Source organism: Theobroma cacao, chromosome 9 (genome assembly GCF_000208745.1).
Source record: "Theobroma cacao cultivar B97-61/B2 chromosome 9, Criollo_cocoa_genome_V2, whole genome shotgun sequence".
NCBI classification, from domain to species: domain Eukaryota; kingdom Viridiplantae; phylum Streptophyta; class Magnoliopsida; order Malvales; family Malvaceae; genus Theobroma; species Theobroma cacao.
The window spans coordinates 9,105,435-9,123,003 of record NC_030858.1 but is presented as its reverse complement, the minus strand read 5'-3'; the positions used below and the strand labels follow the sequence as shown (position 1 = coordinate 9,123,003).

At 34.7% G+C, this 17,569-nt stretch overlaps 1 protein-coding gene across 2 annotated transcripts; it reads right to left on the bottom strand.

Moving 5' to 3' along the window:
* On the bottom strand, positions 70-14,157 carry LOC18589020 (DNA-directed RNA polymerase 3, chloroplastic). 2 transcript variants are annotated; one of them, XM_018127789.1, is made up of 19 exons: positions 13,318-14,157; positions 11,964-12,164; positions 11,733-11,866; positions 11,332-11,401; positions 10,880-10,938; positions 10,447-10,564; positions 9,949-10,062; positions 9,128-9,259; positions 8,557-8,973; positions 7,333-7,383; positions 6,490-6,560; positions 3,858-3,942; positions 3,572-3,724; positions 3,012-3,086; positions 2,828-2,917; positions 2,257-2,304; positions 2,048-2,162; positions 1,056-1,159; positions 70-785 (listed from the first exon to the last, which is right to left on the bottom strand). In XM_018127789.1, exons 1-19 carry the CDS (start codon positions 14,104-14,106, stop codon positions 675-677), a joined length of 2,937 nt encoding a protein of 978 aa, XP_017983278.1. In that variant the 5' UTR covers positions 14,107-14,157; the 3' UTR covers positions 70-674. The 2 variants fall into 2 exon arrangements, 1 of the variants encoding a protein (XP_017983278.1); XR_001929526.1 differs by lacking the exon at positions 70-785 and adding an exon at positions 2,494-2,593.

Here is a 17,569-nt window from a genome sequence, read left to right as displayed (position 1 = left end):
AGTGCAAAATGAAACTTGGATTAAAGTACTTGAAGAAACTTACATATCCGATTTTGAAGGGAGTGCAAGTGAGCTAAAAGAATTTTCTTCTATTTCATTATGTTGGCTTTAAGGTACATAGGTTGATATTCAGCAGGTGCATGTGACTACCCGTGTGCCTGCTACATTATCTTTTGTTCCTTTGATACAACAAATAGACATGAAAGAATAGAAACAGCTACTTGTTTACATCACTCAAAAAAGACATCTGTTGTAATCTTGGATGATCAGCTCCCGCAGCATATAAAAAATCGCTGCAAGTATTTGGCATCTACAATGTCTCTTGGCTTCCAGGAAGTTTCAACCCATGCTCTAGAAATCATTAACACTTCCATATAAGGAGTAACCATTTCCTCTGAGTAACAGTACCTCAAAGCCAGAGACAAGGTTTCTCTATAAATCTCAGCCACTGTTAAGGACAATTCTAATCCTACACAGTCTAGATAGCTTACCCGGAAGCAAAAGCAGTCAGATCTTCATATCCCAAATTTCAGTTGAGTCCCACAGGGATTTACTCCTCTCCGAAACTTCTTGATGCTCTAGGGCAAAAGAATGTACAACAAGCTAGCAATGTTTGTAGCACAAGCTAGCACTGTTTCTGCACATAATATACAAATGTTGTTCCACTTCAAGAATCAGTTGAAAAAGTAAGGAGACTTGAGAACCTCTCGCAAGTCAAAGTTGCCTCTCTCTGGAAGGGGAGGAAAAACCAATGATGGATATGATGTCTGGAAGCTTTCAAACAACTGGGGAGAATCAAAGTAAAATTAATATGGTCAAAGAAAATGAATGAAACATAAATTTAAGAATACATTGAAAAGTTGGTAAATGTAATAGTCAATTTTCAAATTAAAACAAAATAAAAGCAACACCACAATTGACTGGTTAATATTAGAACGAAAAAGGTTTTTGACTTTCATATACGGGAAGGTGAACTAAAGAAACATTTACAAACCAATAAAATACTGTCTACCGGCTCCCTCTAAGAATAGAAAGACAGGGATCACAACACTTACATTTTCAAGAACTGGCATGCTATAAAGCTCAACAAATTTTTCTCTGAGTATCTGGTTCATCTTCTCCACATCGCATGCATGTGTCCAGAAGGAGTCATGGACCCCTGCAAAAGATTTATTTTATAAGGACATGAACATTTACGTGTCAGAAAAACATTTTTTTTTATGGTCTTCCCAATATCTTGAAAAAGTGTAAATACTAAATATAGCAAGTTCACTCTTACATATATGTTAATAACAAACTAGATACCCTGCAAATTATTTTCAAGCTCATTTTTGCAACAAATGCTTTTCTGTTGAAGAGTTTGATTACAGACATTACAACATCACAAGAAAGTATCAAAGCCTATGTAAATAATATGGCGGAAGTTGATCTTAAATCAAGGGCGTTTAGATGGTTATAATAGCTTTTACTGTGAGAAATTCTGATAAAATAAAGGAGAACACATACTTGAACTATGACATACTAGTGGTGACACAGCAGAATGTCACCTTCATCTTGAGAGAATGAGACCAGGAGAACAACCAAAGAATCTACCAAAATCATGGTTTATCCTCCAAAGATTTTTCACTTCTAAGCTTAGTAATCAACATGCCTCCAAAATTCTTAATAGACGCATGAAAAAACATGCAGCCAATTGTAATATGCAGTTGAAGCAATCTAAGCTGTATGTCAATGCTAAATGTGGCAAAGCTTTAATAAGTTTTTAGGTATTTATGTTTCCTTTGTTCCACATATTTGACAATAAAAAGAAAATTCTATTAAGAGAAAACGTAGACACCATAAAGTAATGAATATGCCCAACATATGCAAAAGATTATAAGATGTATAACAGTTTAATACATTTTTTTGAATATGCATTCACTTAAAGTATTTCCACCTATTCTAATAATGTGCAAAGGCTCTATAGAAAGTTAATTTTGCTTGTTCTCATGCAAAAATAATCTTATATTGGTCTAAGCTCTGCCTACTAAAGGTTAGCAAGACAGACCTGCAAAATGTAGACCAGCATCCCTGCATGCAACAGCAGTCATCATCATGTGAGAACCATCAAGTGAGTGCACAAAGTTCGGAGGGAATGCAGTTCTCTGTTTTCTAACTTCTACCTGGAATTGACAAAATATGAGTGTTTCTACTTGTTTTAAAACAAACCAAAGCAGAAATGGGAACTCAAAAGAAGGGCTAAAATAATGAACTTACTGAGTCGCCCTCCCGCTGCAAGGCTAATACCTGGAGAGATGTTCTTATCTGAAAAGCAGCAGTGAGTTTGTTACTCTAATGTCAATTAATTATTTAAACAGAAACACTTAAAAGTACAGCTCTGGTATGCTATATAGGGCATCCTTGTTCAACTGTAAAAATCTTTAATTTTTAAATTTTTTTAAGTTTACACAATTAATAATGTTCTAAAATTATGTTATAAAACATTCTTTCAACCTTGCACATAACAGTTTGATTGTTGACCTTGCGTCTCAATCCTTCTGTTAATGTCTGCTCCCAAGTCTGATAAACCTAGAAACTGTCTTGAATATAAAGGCTGCATATCAATTGATTTCTCATTAAAATCTTATACTCTAACCATTTCTGCCCCTAATGATCAATGCCACCAAAAATGATTAATGATCAGTAGTTATTTAGTAATTAAGAAAGTGTTGAGTAACCATAAATCTTAACTGCCATCCTGATATCCTACGAGTATTTAATAAAAGTGCTAATAAGGATATCATGTTGCTCATTTGAAATCCAATACACTGCAACTCTTAACACTTACAAGATGTCGTTCACTTTTATAGTAGGGTTGCACAACAGGGAGTCCAAGAGGTGTTGTCCACTGCACCGGTTGATTCTCCGAAGCGATAACCTACAAGGATTTCACAGTCCAGTAAATGATTGTACCAGAACTCAATGCTCCATAATTACCATAAGGCAGTTTCTATGCATTGATTCTTGTATACCTTCGCACAGTCACCAAGCCAGCCCATTATGTTTCGTGCTGCTTGAAATAGTTCTCCAAGGGCTGCCAATGTCACCTGTCAAAAAATTTATAACTTTGGTATCAAATTCAGATGTTGAGCATAGTTGTTTAGTTTCAACAGAAAATATTAATATTAGAAAAAATTGTTTTTATTTACCCTTTTTCAAGGACACAGGCAAACAAAAACACCGAGACACACACACCACATGCATACATAAATAGAACATTTCTTTCATCCTCCAAATACTGATGAAACAGTTCTAGGAACCCCACCCACCTAATAAAAGAACAAATCCAGAACACTCTCATTTCACATCAGTCTAACAACAACAATTTTCAAAGAATATGATACCAATGTCAAGAAATTCAGAGAAGAAAGAGTATTTGAGATCAATTGAAGAGAACGAGAGAGAGAAAGAGAGAGATCTGTACGTATGCATGTGCACACAAGTCAGTAGCATGTGTTTATAGAGATCATCACAGTGTGCACATGCATTGTTCACACATGCATAAATACATAATGCTAAATGCATTGCTTACTTTTGCAGTATAGCAAGCTGCGGCAAACAGCACTCTATCATCAGTTATATGACCCTTCTCCTCTAATCGTCGTTTTATTTGCTCACGTGCCCCAACAAAAGTGACACCATATACTGAGGTCATTACTGTTTGTTTTACTAATTTCCGATCCACCTAAAAGTTTCCAACATTTTAAGCTGTTAGTGTAAGAACAGAAAATCCTAATTCAAAATCAATTATAACAAATTTCAAGGCTAACTCTTCAGGGAAATCTAGAAATTTTGGTTTCAAAAGAACCAAGTCCAACCTGATCAATTAAGAGCTTTGCCAATGAAGCATTGGGATTTGTTGCAGGATCCTTGTCACTGTCCCTCTTCATTATATTGTGAACCCTGCCAGCCCCCAAAAATATTAATTAAATAGTGATAAGGAATCAAGAAAATCTTTAGTCCTCATTTTGCAGTATTATATTTAAGAAATAGAAGAAAATTGCCAGAAATTAAAGTAGCAAAAGAGATAAGAGACTGACATAACACCCAAAGATTAGGCAACAAGAAAATGATGTTGAAAGGTGTTCACCTATGAAGCACAGATATGGACACAAGCTATGTGGAAAACACTTGTATGAGCACAATGACATAGAGAGTCTTAAAACAGTAGGAGTACAGTATCTGTTTCCATCCCTCCCAGATGGAATTTGATCCCATATGCCGAATTCATATGCAGGATAAATTGTTTTCGTGATTGGGTTATATATATTGAAATCAAAATAGTAGTAAAACTTTATAAGAGTAAAGTCAATTATGAAAATTATCCAATGCATCCAGCTTAAATATATTCTTTGACCAAAAAAATGCCCAGACCCAGCCCAATTAGAAACCTGAAAATCAGATACTATGGTCTTCTTGTCCTCTTCATTTGATGCCGCTGCACACTTCCAGTAAATAACTACTCTTTGCTACAGCCATCTCTTTAGCAACAAACTTTCTTTCCTTCAGTCAAACACTTTCCCTCTCTTAATCTTTTTCTTTCCTTTCTTTTTATCTTGACAGAACTAACAAGACCGGCCATCCACCATCCATTTTACCCATTGGAAATCTGCAACGAGTCACTCAAGGTGGAGCCAAATGATGAAAGCACAGCCTTGTCCTTTTCCATCTGGTGTCCTCTCAATGTACTACCATATCTGACTTTTCCCCCTTTTTTTCTTTTTTACTTTTTGGTTGTATCCCACCAAGTCCAATACATCCCCCTTATCAAGGGTTTATACATGTATAAAACAAACACAGGGTTATCGTGTATCCGAGCTTCATAGGTGCCCTCAAGACACATAGGCCACTTTCAAGCAAGGATGATATGATAACTCAAGGTTATACCACATGCTGGTCCTGTTGAGAATAGACCTAGAAAACCAAGTCCTCTTCGTAATATTTTGTGCTTAGTAGTGATGATCAGTCTCTTCTTATTGTTTTCAAATTTAAGAAGATGATCCAATTTTACAACAAATTTTCAGTCACATTGCTTGATTAATTTACTAAAATAAAAAGCTTCATTTATTGAACCATGAATTATCATGTTAATTTAGTAGTCAAGTTTTGTAGCCGCCTAATGCAAAATTCTCCTAGCAGGCTGAGCAGATTGTAAGAGTTGACAGAGAGTTGGCAGACATTGAACCAGCCGTCAATTATCATTGAACCTGATTAGAGTAGAATAGAATGAGTTCATTTTGTAAGCATCTGAGTTTTCTTTAGATCTTCTGATTGTTTATTTTTCTCTTTCTTATCCTTAATTTTCTGACATTAAAAGAATTCAATTGATTCTCTCGCAATAATACTACGTAGCACTTGCAACTCACTTAACCCTTTCATCTTACACCTTTGGGATCTCATCTCTTTCCACTATCAAATGCTCAATCATCTGCTACAAGCTGCCAAAATCAACAGTTTTCATATCATACCCTCAGAGAAGTCCTCAAGTACTTGATCTTTCCAACCTTAGGCAACCCACCACCAAGTTTCTCCTTCTGTATCCTTTAAACATTTGAAACCATCCTTAAACTCTTCCACATTGCTGCAGTTCAGAAACTCTTGCAACTAGTATCTTATCTATTCTTCAACTTTTTAAGTCAAGCATTTTCATATAGGACCAGTTATGTATCACACACCATATGTTACAAACTTCATAGGCTAGTGCACAGAGCAAGTGATCAAAGGCAACTTCTGTAACCGGCTCTATAAGCTCTATATCACGGAAGTATCCACAAAGCCTGCAAGTTTGACAGGCTATTTTTTGAGTTTATTCTAAGATTTATCACCATACTCCTTCTAAAAGTTCCTTTTATCTACACCTCATGCTGCAATTATGAAATTATATCAACAGCTCCTTTGATTTTGATCTACCAAACCAAATATATCTAATCCATAATCAAATTCCTGAATTGTCTAATTCATGTTGCTTTAGTTTTTAAATGTCTATTTATATGGAAAAAGATTTCTTCTATGTATATGCTTCTACCAAGTGTAATGTTTCAGTTAAAGCAGCACTACCAACATCCAGCAGTCTTTTCCCCAATGACTGAGGCTCCGTTAATTGTTGCTTTTTTTCCTTAATTTTGCTACCAAAGTAAAAGGCAAAAAGTCCACTTTGAATCCATAAGCCAAAATTTTTTTTTAAAGAATTAAACATTAAAAGTTTGACTTTTACTTCAATATGCAAGTGGAATGTTTATGTTTTGGTTCCTATTTACTCCTTTCCTCATCCTTAAGTAACAACTAAATGGTTCAAACAATATGACCAGGAAAAAATTCTGACTGAATCAAGAAAAGATGTGTGATACAGCAAGCTTTCTATGCCCATTACAAGTTTACTAGTTAATAACTAAACGAATTCTTCAGTTCCAATGCCTTACTTGCAGGTTTGAGAAATGAAATTCAATATACCTTACAGCAATTTCTGAATAAACATCAGCTGGTTTCTCTCCAGCAACCAAGTTAACTGCTGCAGCTTCCAACTACAAAAACAGATAAAAGATGTGAGACGACAGATGCACTTTTAAACTGCCAACGCATAAAAAGTCGTTAATGATAAGCTGATAATTAGTGGGTAATAATTTGTGATTGAGAGAAGTTAGACCAACCCAACATTTTAAATTTATAATACAAGCAAAGATGTACGATTCAACCTCACATTCACATTACAAATCATTCAAGAGAAAGAGAAGGGAGTTTTTAGACCAAAAAATAAGATTCAGTTCATTCAAGATATTAACTTTCAGTTTGTTTATTTCAACATAATCCTCATTCCAAATGAAAACCAATCCCCCGGTTTCTTGTTTGGTTGGGAGGTGGGGAACCAGTTAACAAAATCTAAAAGCATCCAACCAAACTATCTTAAATAAAAGAAAATCTGACTACATGCATATAAAAACAGCAGCTACTCAGACAGTGCAAGCCTTATAATATTGTAGCAGAAGTTACAAAAAATGAGCTAATGAGGCTAGCAAGTCAAGTTTCTCAATACTTGGGGTGATTTTAATAACACCATTCCCCTAACTCACTTCTCTGTAATGCCAAAGGAGAACTTTAAGCGGAAAAAGGGGAACCATTTAGAGAATATAAGGCCTAGATGCAAGGTAAGTTTTATTTATGTCAGGAACAGGAGTTTAGATTTCTTGAACCATATTAAGGAAAAAAAAATACAAAACTGAAACTCTAGCATGAGAATATGAATTGTAAATCATTCAGAAGGGGCAAAAATTGCTTATCTACAAACAGCAAACATACACTATCTCTTCCCAAGGCTGCATAGTGCTGTAAGCCATTGCAGGAACCATCCTGTATTCAAATTTTAAAGGACAAAAGGGAAAAGGAAGGAGAGGCAGAGGGAGTCAGTTAGGTTGAAAAAGACAAAATTAGAAACAAGAAACAATAAAACTAATTAGACAATTAAGAGGAGACAAATGTCAGATCTCTTTGTATAAAGACTGATTGAAAAGGCGTAAACCTCAGATGTGCGTTAGCAGAACTGACAAAAAATGCCATGTAGAGAGCAAGAAAAGAACCAAAACATGGCAGGTGCTTTGCAACCACTCTATCAAAAAAGCAATTATCCCAAGATGTGGCAGCACTAAAAGGTCACTACAAGCAATGAACATATAATCACATTCACTTTAGAGATGAGACAGATGTGCAGCAGATAACCTCACCGTACAACGGTGCTTTATTTGCTCTCCTAGAATATTCACAAAGGTAAAAATATATTCAGATGAGTAGTCCAAAATATCTTATTGTTTTAAGATGGTGATCCCAAATTTCTTACATATAACAAGATTACAAAGGCAAAGGATCTTTTGATCATGTACACTATGATTATAGGGACCTTTCCAGTAGAACTGATGTTTCCTCAATCCATAAGATGCTAGTAGTGGAGAAACTGTTACAACCAGAATATGACTTTGCAAAAGAATTTTCCACTGCCACAAGTTAATCCTAAAGATATCAAACAAGAGTACATTGCAATTGCTAGTTTCCCCTCTACTCATCAACATTTATGTTCTAAAGATAAGAAGTATGACACTGAAATCTTTATGGACTCATCCCAGCTTAATGACAGTGGTATATGTTAAAACCAGAAAGGCTAGAAACCTAGCAACAGTAGTTCCAGCAGCAGGTGTCACTCAGTTAAGGCTGAGCCTACCAACAATGAGGACCTTGCACATCCAATAACTACTAAAGACCAGAAGGATGATGCCTGTTCTACGAGGAAAAAGGAAGTTTAAAGAACAAGATATAGGAATGTCCATTGCTATGTCTGAATACTATTCATATTGGATGATCATGGCAACAGAGAGAAGTAAATAATTAATTCAATTGCATTTCCAAGTACAAAATTTAATTAAGTGCAAAAACGAAACTCAACAAGCAACGTAGAGAAATTTACACATGGCAAGTTTCACCCTGCCTAAACTTAAACAGTTCTTTGTCTGCTTCAGCTCCTACTAATTTTACCTGATGAATTGGCAGGTAGGAGAGCACACTATGTGGGGATGAGCTCTTTAAGGATTCTGACAAATTAATACAAGCAGCTAAACACTGAAAAGGATCCTCAGCTGTTAACCACCACCGGTTACCATTAATAGGGTTTTCTGCTGAATCAAATATATCATCTAAATGATTATCCACAAATGCTAGACGCCCATCATGTGAAAGCTTTTCAACACCTCCAGCAAACAGGTTTGCTAAATGTATTTTCAGCCAATGTAAGCCAGATCTCCCTAGTGGTCGTCCTTCAGCAAATTCAAGAACTCCTCGACAGAGATCAGAACTTAGATGATTCAAATGTGGATGCATGGGGTATGCACGGCCTCGAAAATCAAGATTGTGAGGATAATAAAAGCCTTCCTCATTCTCCATTTTCCGAGCCACCTGTCCCAAGACAAGCTTCCTTAGCATGCATACTCACAAAATGCAACATAAACCAGAGGGGAAACATATAAGCACTCATGTACAGACAGGCAAATGCACCAAAAATGAAAACCATCAAGCAATATGTCACATGGGACAAAAATAGTGATCTTACAGAAAGCTTAAGTTCAGTGTCACATCGTTGAGAATGTCTCTCTCGGTTAATCTTGTTTGCCTTTCTCACACTCCATTTCCACTCTTGGCTTTCTGTTGAATCCTCTGAAGAAGGTTTCTCTGGTATAGGAATCTAAAAAACACATTGGAGGGAGAATTCAGACAAATGAAATGAGTATATACTAGTTACCCCATCTCAAATTAAGTAGCTACATATGATTTGACATGAAGTTTAAGAAAAAAGCTTTGACTGTAAGAATTTTTATATAAAATTTTGAATATGTTTTATGCCAAAAAAATAAAAATAATCATGAAAATTCAATATGAAATATAGAAAAATTAAGATGATTAGTTTCCTGAAAACGGGAAGAGGACAATTTTTGGAAAGCCTGAAAGGTAAAGGACATTTATTTTAAGGGGGAGGAAGTTTGAAGATGCTCATGCATGCTAGACTAATTTTGAACTGAGATCTAAGTTAAATTTCACCAAAAAAACGACTTGTGGGACTTGACCAGCCGTCAGATTGGTTTGGTGGAATTAATCTTGGCATGATTTTAATATAAAGAAACATGCAGAAACATATTCCAAGTGACCTTTTCATTCAAAGGAGGCTTCTTAATCATCATAAAATATGTTAATTATTAGCACTAGTTTTCATAGGACTTCAGCAAAGTCAGAACCACTACAATGTAGATGCTGTTAACAGCAAGTATCAACACCCTAGGTAGAGAATCCTTCAAGTAATGGTTAAATAACAGAATAACAAAAATAACCAAAATAATAATGAAATTTTTTAAAAGTAAAAGTTCATGATGTGCTCACATCATTACGATCAACCAAGCCTGCAATGTTGCCACCACTAGCCCAAATACTCTCTACCACAGCGAGTACCTTTTTATTCACCCTCCATTTGGTGCTTCCAAGTGTATCCAGGGCCTGCAGATAAACCATTTCAGTCAGTCAAGTAGCATGAGCAATTAGACCAAGAGTACTGACAACAACTGCTAGTTCATGGCAAGCTTTCAATTGCTCAAAACAGATAACTTGTAGATAAATTCTCACACTTCCAATTTGTTGCTTTTAAGCATATAATTATTGAAATTGATTAGATATAGATCCACAACTCAAATCTGTTAAGCAATTAATGCAAAAGATATATATATATTAAAATTTGCCCTTTGTGTAACAAAGGTATTTTAGGATAATCTTAAATAATTAAAGGGAATATTAGGGAACACAACAAGCATCTTGGCATTAACCTATGGGCACAAGAAAGAAAAAGCAAGAAAAGAAGACAACAAAAGGCACCAAGGTTTTTACCTCGAATACTTTCTGCATCTTTTTCACATGCACACCCTTAAGTGCATCTTGTTGTTTCCTCGATCCATGAGTTCGCATGACATAAGAAGGCAAGAACAAGTAGCCACCCTTGTCGTACCTGGAAGGAGATTTGTCAATACCAAAGTCTAACTTACAGTTACTACTCTGAGTGGCTAAGTGCAGACTGTATTCTACCTTCAGCTTAATGTCTAATTACTGATTTATCTTTTGTTTGTTTAGTTGGCTTCAGAGAGGGAAAGCGAGAAAAGTGATGCAGAAATTTTAAAAACATTAACTCTTCTTCATTTTACAGAAAATATATTGACTTTTTTCTTTTGCAGAAAAACATTTTGACTCTTGCAGCTACGAGTAACAAAATTCCTCAAAAGCAAATGCAACTATCAATCTTTCACCAATATTCTCTATAACATACCCTTTCCATTTTTTTGGAGGCACCAACATTGGCACATAAGGAATCAACATATGCTTAGCCTGCATGGAAACAACAGAAATAAGGCATAATTGAGTTACAGGAATCCAAGAGAGTCAAACAGACATATAATTAGCCAATACACATATTGCTGACCAGAATGCCCAACGAGCTTAATGTTATTTATCAGCAAATATCATTAGAGTACAAGCAAACAATGAGGACCAAATAAAATAAAAATATATTAAAAAAGTGTGAAGCCTTTAATTGTCTCTTATTTAAATAGATCTTTGCATTGAGTAGTATGAAGCATGTCTTCTGCATACAGGTAGACTTAAAACATCAAACATTGGAAGGACTGGACGGTTCATATTTAAAACTATAACCTGACATGAAAATTAACTTTTAGGTTTCCAGAATAGAAAGGAATAATGAAAAGATATGTCTTAACTTACAGATCTATCAAGCCCTGAAAGTATTAGGGGATCACATTCAATAACCCCATATCTCTTCATCATTTTTTTCCTGCAACAACCAAAAATGATTCAGAATAATAATTTTAAGTGGAAAACAAAAGAGAATAACATAAACATCAACCCCCACAAATATACCATACATAGTTACACACTCTGTATGTAAAGTCCAAAATCTGAACAAGTTTGAATGCCCCACTATATGAATGCAAAGCAAGAGGTCTACTAGAGGGACTTGGAAATCATATCTGACATATGCAGGCAATTTCATACCCAAGAAATAGCCTAGGGGCAAGGAAGATGGTCTAGCAGACTATTAGTCAGTGGCATGGGGCCCATTCTGCAAAGATAAATTACTGACTAAGAGAAAAATGAAGTCTCACCCAGGGTCCTTCGAGATAGTTTTAAATTTATGCCTAAAAGCAGGTTGAACATCGGGAGGACTATCCCCTGACTGGTCAATTGGAGGTTGTACATAAGCTGTTTCAGTTAATAGTTCTAGAAGACGACTTCCAAGCTGCAGGATCACATTTAGCCAAGAAAGGTTTTCAAGATCCAGAAAGAGGGGACAAAACCTTTCAAAATCAACCAATCATTAACAAAAGACTGCAAACCTTAGCTTGGGCATCTCTACCCCAAGGTTTAATTTCTTCATTTTTTACCAGCTTCTGCACCTCAACGAGTCTTCTCCTCCTAATCAAACTATTAACACGTTTTTTAAGTATCTCCTTCTCCTTGCTCAAACCTTGAACCTCATCTGTAGTCTTCTTCCTCTGATAGTTCTTAGTTTTCTCCAAGAAGTTATGAATTCTAACCTGAGACAAAGAAGCATTAACAACGTTTCATCCTCATTATTAGTGCAGGTACTAATAAATGAAATTGTATGATAAGAACAAAATGAAGTGCATATACTAATAAGGTAAAAATTGAAACAATATGTTTTTGCGCACTAGTATCCTCTAACTTTACTGCTAGCTAGCTCTTGCCAAAAGATACCTCAACTTTCCTTCAGTTGTATTACATGGTTAATGTGAGCCACAAACCTCTAACTTGTGACTCTGTAATCGACTGGTGCGTATTTTTACGTTAGGTAGAAAGAAATTTTACCAATATTTGTAATGGAATATCCAATGCATCCTTCCCCCACCCCCCCCCCCCCCCCCAANCCCCAAGATGCAAATGAGTATATAGTATGATACGGACGTGCTAAATTTCCCCCTAGTTAGACAGACATGATCATGTGAGTATCTCAGTTCTGAAAAATGGGCATACTTCAATATTTTATAAAACAAATTTACTCAATTATTCAATCAACCGTACAAATATTTCCATCTAAGAGGTTCTAGTCCATGAAGAACTATACATCCCCATACAAATATTTCCATTTAAGAGGTTCTAGTCCATGAAGAACTATACATCCCCATACAAATATTTCCATCTAAGAGGTTCTAGTCCATGAAGAGTTATACAACCCCATATGCTTTTGAATCTTTTGTGCATTACCTAGTAAACCATATGCTCACAAAATTCTCTTCAAGTAACTCAAACAACAGACCAATTTTAAAATTGAAAGGACTTAGGTAAGGTTTCACATTTTTTTCCTAACGACCCAACAAAATAAGCCATGTGTTTAAAATTATTGACTTGACAAAACAAAGTTAGCATGGGGTCCATGTCAACTCAATAAATTTAAACACATAGCTTGTTTTCATTAGAAAACCAAGGGAAATGACATATGGGAGGTTACTTAAGTTTTATCTTTTTGAAATAACACACCTGCGCGAATTTTAACATAAGATTCAAACAAACCAAGCTCGGCCTAGCAATTGTTACCCTTTCTTCAGACGTTGAAATCTAGAGTTCGAAACCCTTCTCAACGTTCTTAAATGCATCAAAAATAAAATCATAATATTAGAAAAAACATAATTAAAAAAAAAAGAAAAAAATAGCTAATCTTGATAAGCCAACCTCCTGTTCAATAGCCACCCCAATGTGCACAGCAGCCTGCACAACCTGCACAAACCCATCTTCCTGAGCTCCCATAACCAACCCCATCATCTTATGCATAACAATAACCGCCATTTTATCCGCCGGCAACAACTCAATATGCGGCGCATAAGCCGCTCTCAGCTTCTTACTTTTTCCCTTCTGAACCTTCTGTTCCCTTGCAATTGCCTCCCTCATCGGCTCAAACCATCCCAAAAACAACCCTTTCACATAAGGCAAATTAGGAGCCAGTTTCTTCTCACACATTTCCCTCTGCAGTTCCCTGTATTCTTCCACCATCTTCTCCCAAGCTTCAGTCTCTTCCTTCACTTGTCTCCTTCTTAGCAGATTATACTTCCTTTTCTCAATCTCTTTGTGCTCTATTTTGACTGTCTGGTTGGTCATTTTGTAAAGACCCTTTAAGAATAAAGCTGATATCCAAGGTGGGTCTTGAATAAAGAGCCTTGGGGTCGATTCTGGAGAAAGAATTTGGTGGCTTTGGGCTTTAGGTAAGAGGAAATTTGATGGGTTTTCGATGTTTTCGACGAAGTTGTCGTGGAGGGAGTCGTGCAAAGGGCAGAAACGAGCTGGGTTTGGAGGGGAATTGAGATTGAGAGGGAAAGGGAAAGAGACAAGAGAAGGATGAAGGGTGGGTTTGGGAAGGAAAAGAAGTGGTTTTTTGTGGGGTTTTTGGGGTAAGGGAGTTTTCCGCCGTGTTGGGTATTGGATTTGAGGTGTTTGAGTTAGAGAGAGTGAGGCTGTGGAAGCCATTTTTGGGGCGGGGGAGATAAGGGGCTGAAGAATGAAGAAAGGAAACCCCCCTTAAACCCCTCTCATACTCGTATTTCGAATGATATTTTTCTATTGTCAATATCAAAGACAAAAGATAAATGAAAAATTACTTTTACTTTTCACTGTCGTTTGGGTGAAGGAGCAAGGATAAAAAGATTGGGACTTGGCCACTTCGCAGCAGCTCTATTAAAATTAAGTACATACTACTATCATTTTGTGATTTTCTCTCTTCTTTTTTTTTTTTTGAGAAAATTATATGTTATTGGTTTGAGAAGGCACTTAATAGCAGGGCAGAGCTAGTCAATTTTTGTTGGGAGGTTAAAGATGAAAAAAAATAAAAACTAAAAACTTTTAAAATTAATATTTTAAATTTAACAAATGATCAAAAGATTCATAATAAATAATAATTTTATATAACATGTAAATAAAAAAATAAAAAAAATTTATAATAGTTATTTAAGAAAGTTGTGCTCGACGATGTTTTTTAAATTCAAATTCATCAATTATTGACTCTGTACTGAAAAGATTAGCAATATATTTCTCAATATAAACAACTAAATTATCTGTAAGAAACTCATCATCTATTTTGTTCCGAAGTTTTATTTTCATAATTTTCATTACTGAAAAGGTTCTCTCTGTAGTTGATGTAGAAACCAAAATAGTCAAAATAAGACGAATCAATCTATCAATCAAGTGATAATTCTTTAACTTTTCTGTTTATGTTAATCTCTAGCACAATTCAGAAAGTGTCTTAATATCTTCAAAACTTTGATGATGAGGTATATTGAGCTCATAATACCTCAATTGTAACCTCAAAATAAGCCTTTCTTGTTCTGTGAAATCCTGAGAATAAAAACTCTCTGCTAACTTGCAGATATTATCAATATTGAATGATTTGTATTTGTTATTAGAATCCAAAGCAGTGCTTAAAGTTAAAAGTTCCACAACTTGCTCATTGAATTTCAAACTCAATTCTTGTAATTGAGTATCTATCGTCACTAATAATATATTAACTCGATAATGATGCTCCACAGTTACATCTAGTTGACGAGATCGACCTCTGCCCAAGATATATCATGCACTCATGTCAGGAATTTCTATCTCATGTTTTTGACAAAATTTTTTCACATTCTCAAGTAAATTAGACCACCAATCATCTCTCAACTTCTGAATGAGTGATTTTGTAGTAAAAACAAGATAAATTGCATTTAAAATATCTTGAGAGCGTAATTGTAATGCTTGGCAAAGAACATTAGTGATTCCCATGATCTCATACATTAAGTGTAATATGAAAATAAATTCAAATGATGCTAATATTTTACTAGCAGCAGAAGCATCACCTATTTGTGAATAACTGGCCCTTTCGTCAATAACACTTTCCACAACAGTACAAGTTGCATCAAACATTCTCATCAAACTACAAATAGAATGAAAGTATGAGCTCCATTGAGTATCTCCAGCTTTTTGTAGAGTTCCCACTTGATTTGCTCCTTTACCTGTTTCTAGTTCATCACTAGCAACCATGTTTGCAATGTCAATTGGTTGAGCGGCTTATAATTGGTCATGTCTTTTGGAATAAGCACTAATAAATTTACAATAGAAGTCAACTGTGTAAAAAATTCATGAATATGAACTACTTCTTTAGATGTTGTAACCCTAGCTAATTGTAATCTATGAGCATAACAATGCACATAATATGCCTATGGACAATCGTTAAGTACCAAAGCTTGTAAACCATTTCATTCACCACGCATGTTACTAGCACCATCATATCCTTGACCTCGAATACTTTCAACTTGAAGGTTATAACGAGAAAGAACAGACATTAACTCTTTCTTTAAAGTCATTGCATTGGTATCACTAACGTGTACAAGATCAAAGAAACGTCTTTGAACAAAACCATCGCGATCAACAAATCTCAAAATAATAGCCATCTGCTATTTTTTAGACTCATCTTGAGCTTCATCAATAATAATACAAAACTTAGCATTTCCCACTTCTTCTCTAATTGAATTTCTCACCATATTAGCCAAAATATGCAAAATCTCCTTTTAAACATCATTGGATGTGTACATAGCAACACGTGAAGCATTTTCCAAGACAAGCTTATGAACTTTGTCATTGTAAGATCTTAAGAATTTCAGCATTTCAATGAAATTTCCTCTATTTTTTTAGGATGGACTCTCATAATGACCTCTAAATGCACAAGCTTGAAAAGTTAACCATCTAACATAATCTATAAAAGCTTTGAGCCTAAGCCGATTATTCAAGATCTCTTTTGATGCTTGTCTTTTGATAAGCCTATCAATATGTTGAGATTTTTTCAATAAATCCTCACAAGATTTTATAGCAACATTATGTGGGAAATTTGGATTTTTCCCAACATGATTTAAAAGTGGACAATTTTCTCCACTATTTATTTTCTTCCAACTTCTGAAACTCTTTTCAATGAATGCATTTAAACCTAGACGATTCGAGATGTTCTTACCAAAAAGGTAGCATGGCAAACAAAATATAACATCTTTGTCACAAGAATACTCTAACTAAGAAGGATATAATTCAAACCAATAAGCTTGAAAACGACGAGGATGATCATCATCTGATAAAGGATACGTCTTAAGAATGGGTTGACATGGCCCACATTTGAGATAAGCACGACGATTTTTATCCCTTTGATTGATAGGAAATTCCTATATCATTGGTCATAATCCAGGGTCAGGTTCTATATGAAAAGCATCAATTTTTTCATGATTAAGCCTTGGACGTTTTGATTCGCACTGCACTTGTTCATGAGTTGAAGTATTAAGGTTTGGTGGCTCAAGTGTAGGAAAATCATTTGAGTGATCTACCTCTTTTCTTTTAAAAAATTTATCAATTGTTTTCAATTTACTCATATTTTAATCAAACTTGAAAAAAAAATAGTCAACATTCAATATTTTTATTTATTTATATTTAAACTTAAAAAATAAAACATAAAACTATAATGAATAAAATATAAATAATTAAATACGAAATACAGGATTTCATATAATAGTTAAATAATATAAATAGAAAGAAAAAGGTAAAAGAAAACTTTACTTCTTCTTAATTTTACACAATGGTGGTGGGTGATCTCTGTTTTTCCTTGTCTAAACTCACAAGCTCATAAATATCTTTTGAAGAATAAGATGTGTTTTAATGGTAAGTACAAGAAAAGAGAAATAAAAATAAAAAGACACAAAAGAGAAGAGAAAAAGAAAAAGAGAAAAAGGTGTAGAGAAACTTAAATTAGGGTAAAGTTAAGTAAGTTTGTGAGGTTGTTTGATTTTTTTATTTATATTAATTATTAAATAAAAAATTTATTTTGAGTGGGCTATTAATTATATATAATAAATAAAAATTTTAAAAATTTTTGGGAGGGCCATTGATAAATTATAAAAAAATAAATATTTTTAAAATTTTG

Coding starts and splice junctions, on each gene's coding strand:
- LOC18589020 (XM_018127789.1), bottom strand. CDS start 14,106: ATGGCTTCCACAGCCTCACTCTCTCTAACTCAAACACCTCAAATCCAA. Junction 11,402..11,732: donor ACTATCTCGAAGGACCCTGG/GTGAGACTTCAT, acceptor TGGTTGTTGCAG/GAAAAAAATGATGAAGAGAT. Junction 3,725..3,857: donor CAAAGCTCTTAATTGATCAG/GTTGGACTTGGT, acceptor GGAAACTTTTAG/GTGGATCGGAAATTAGTAAA.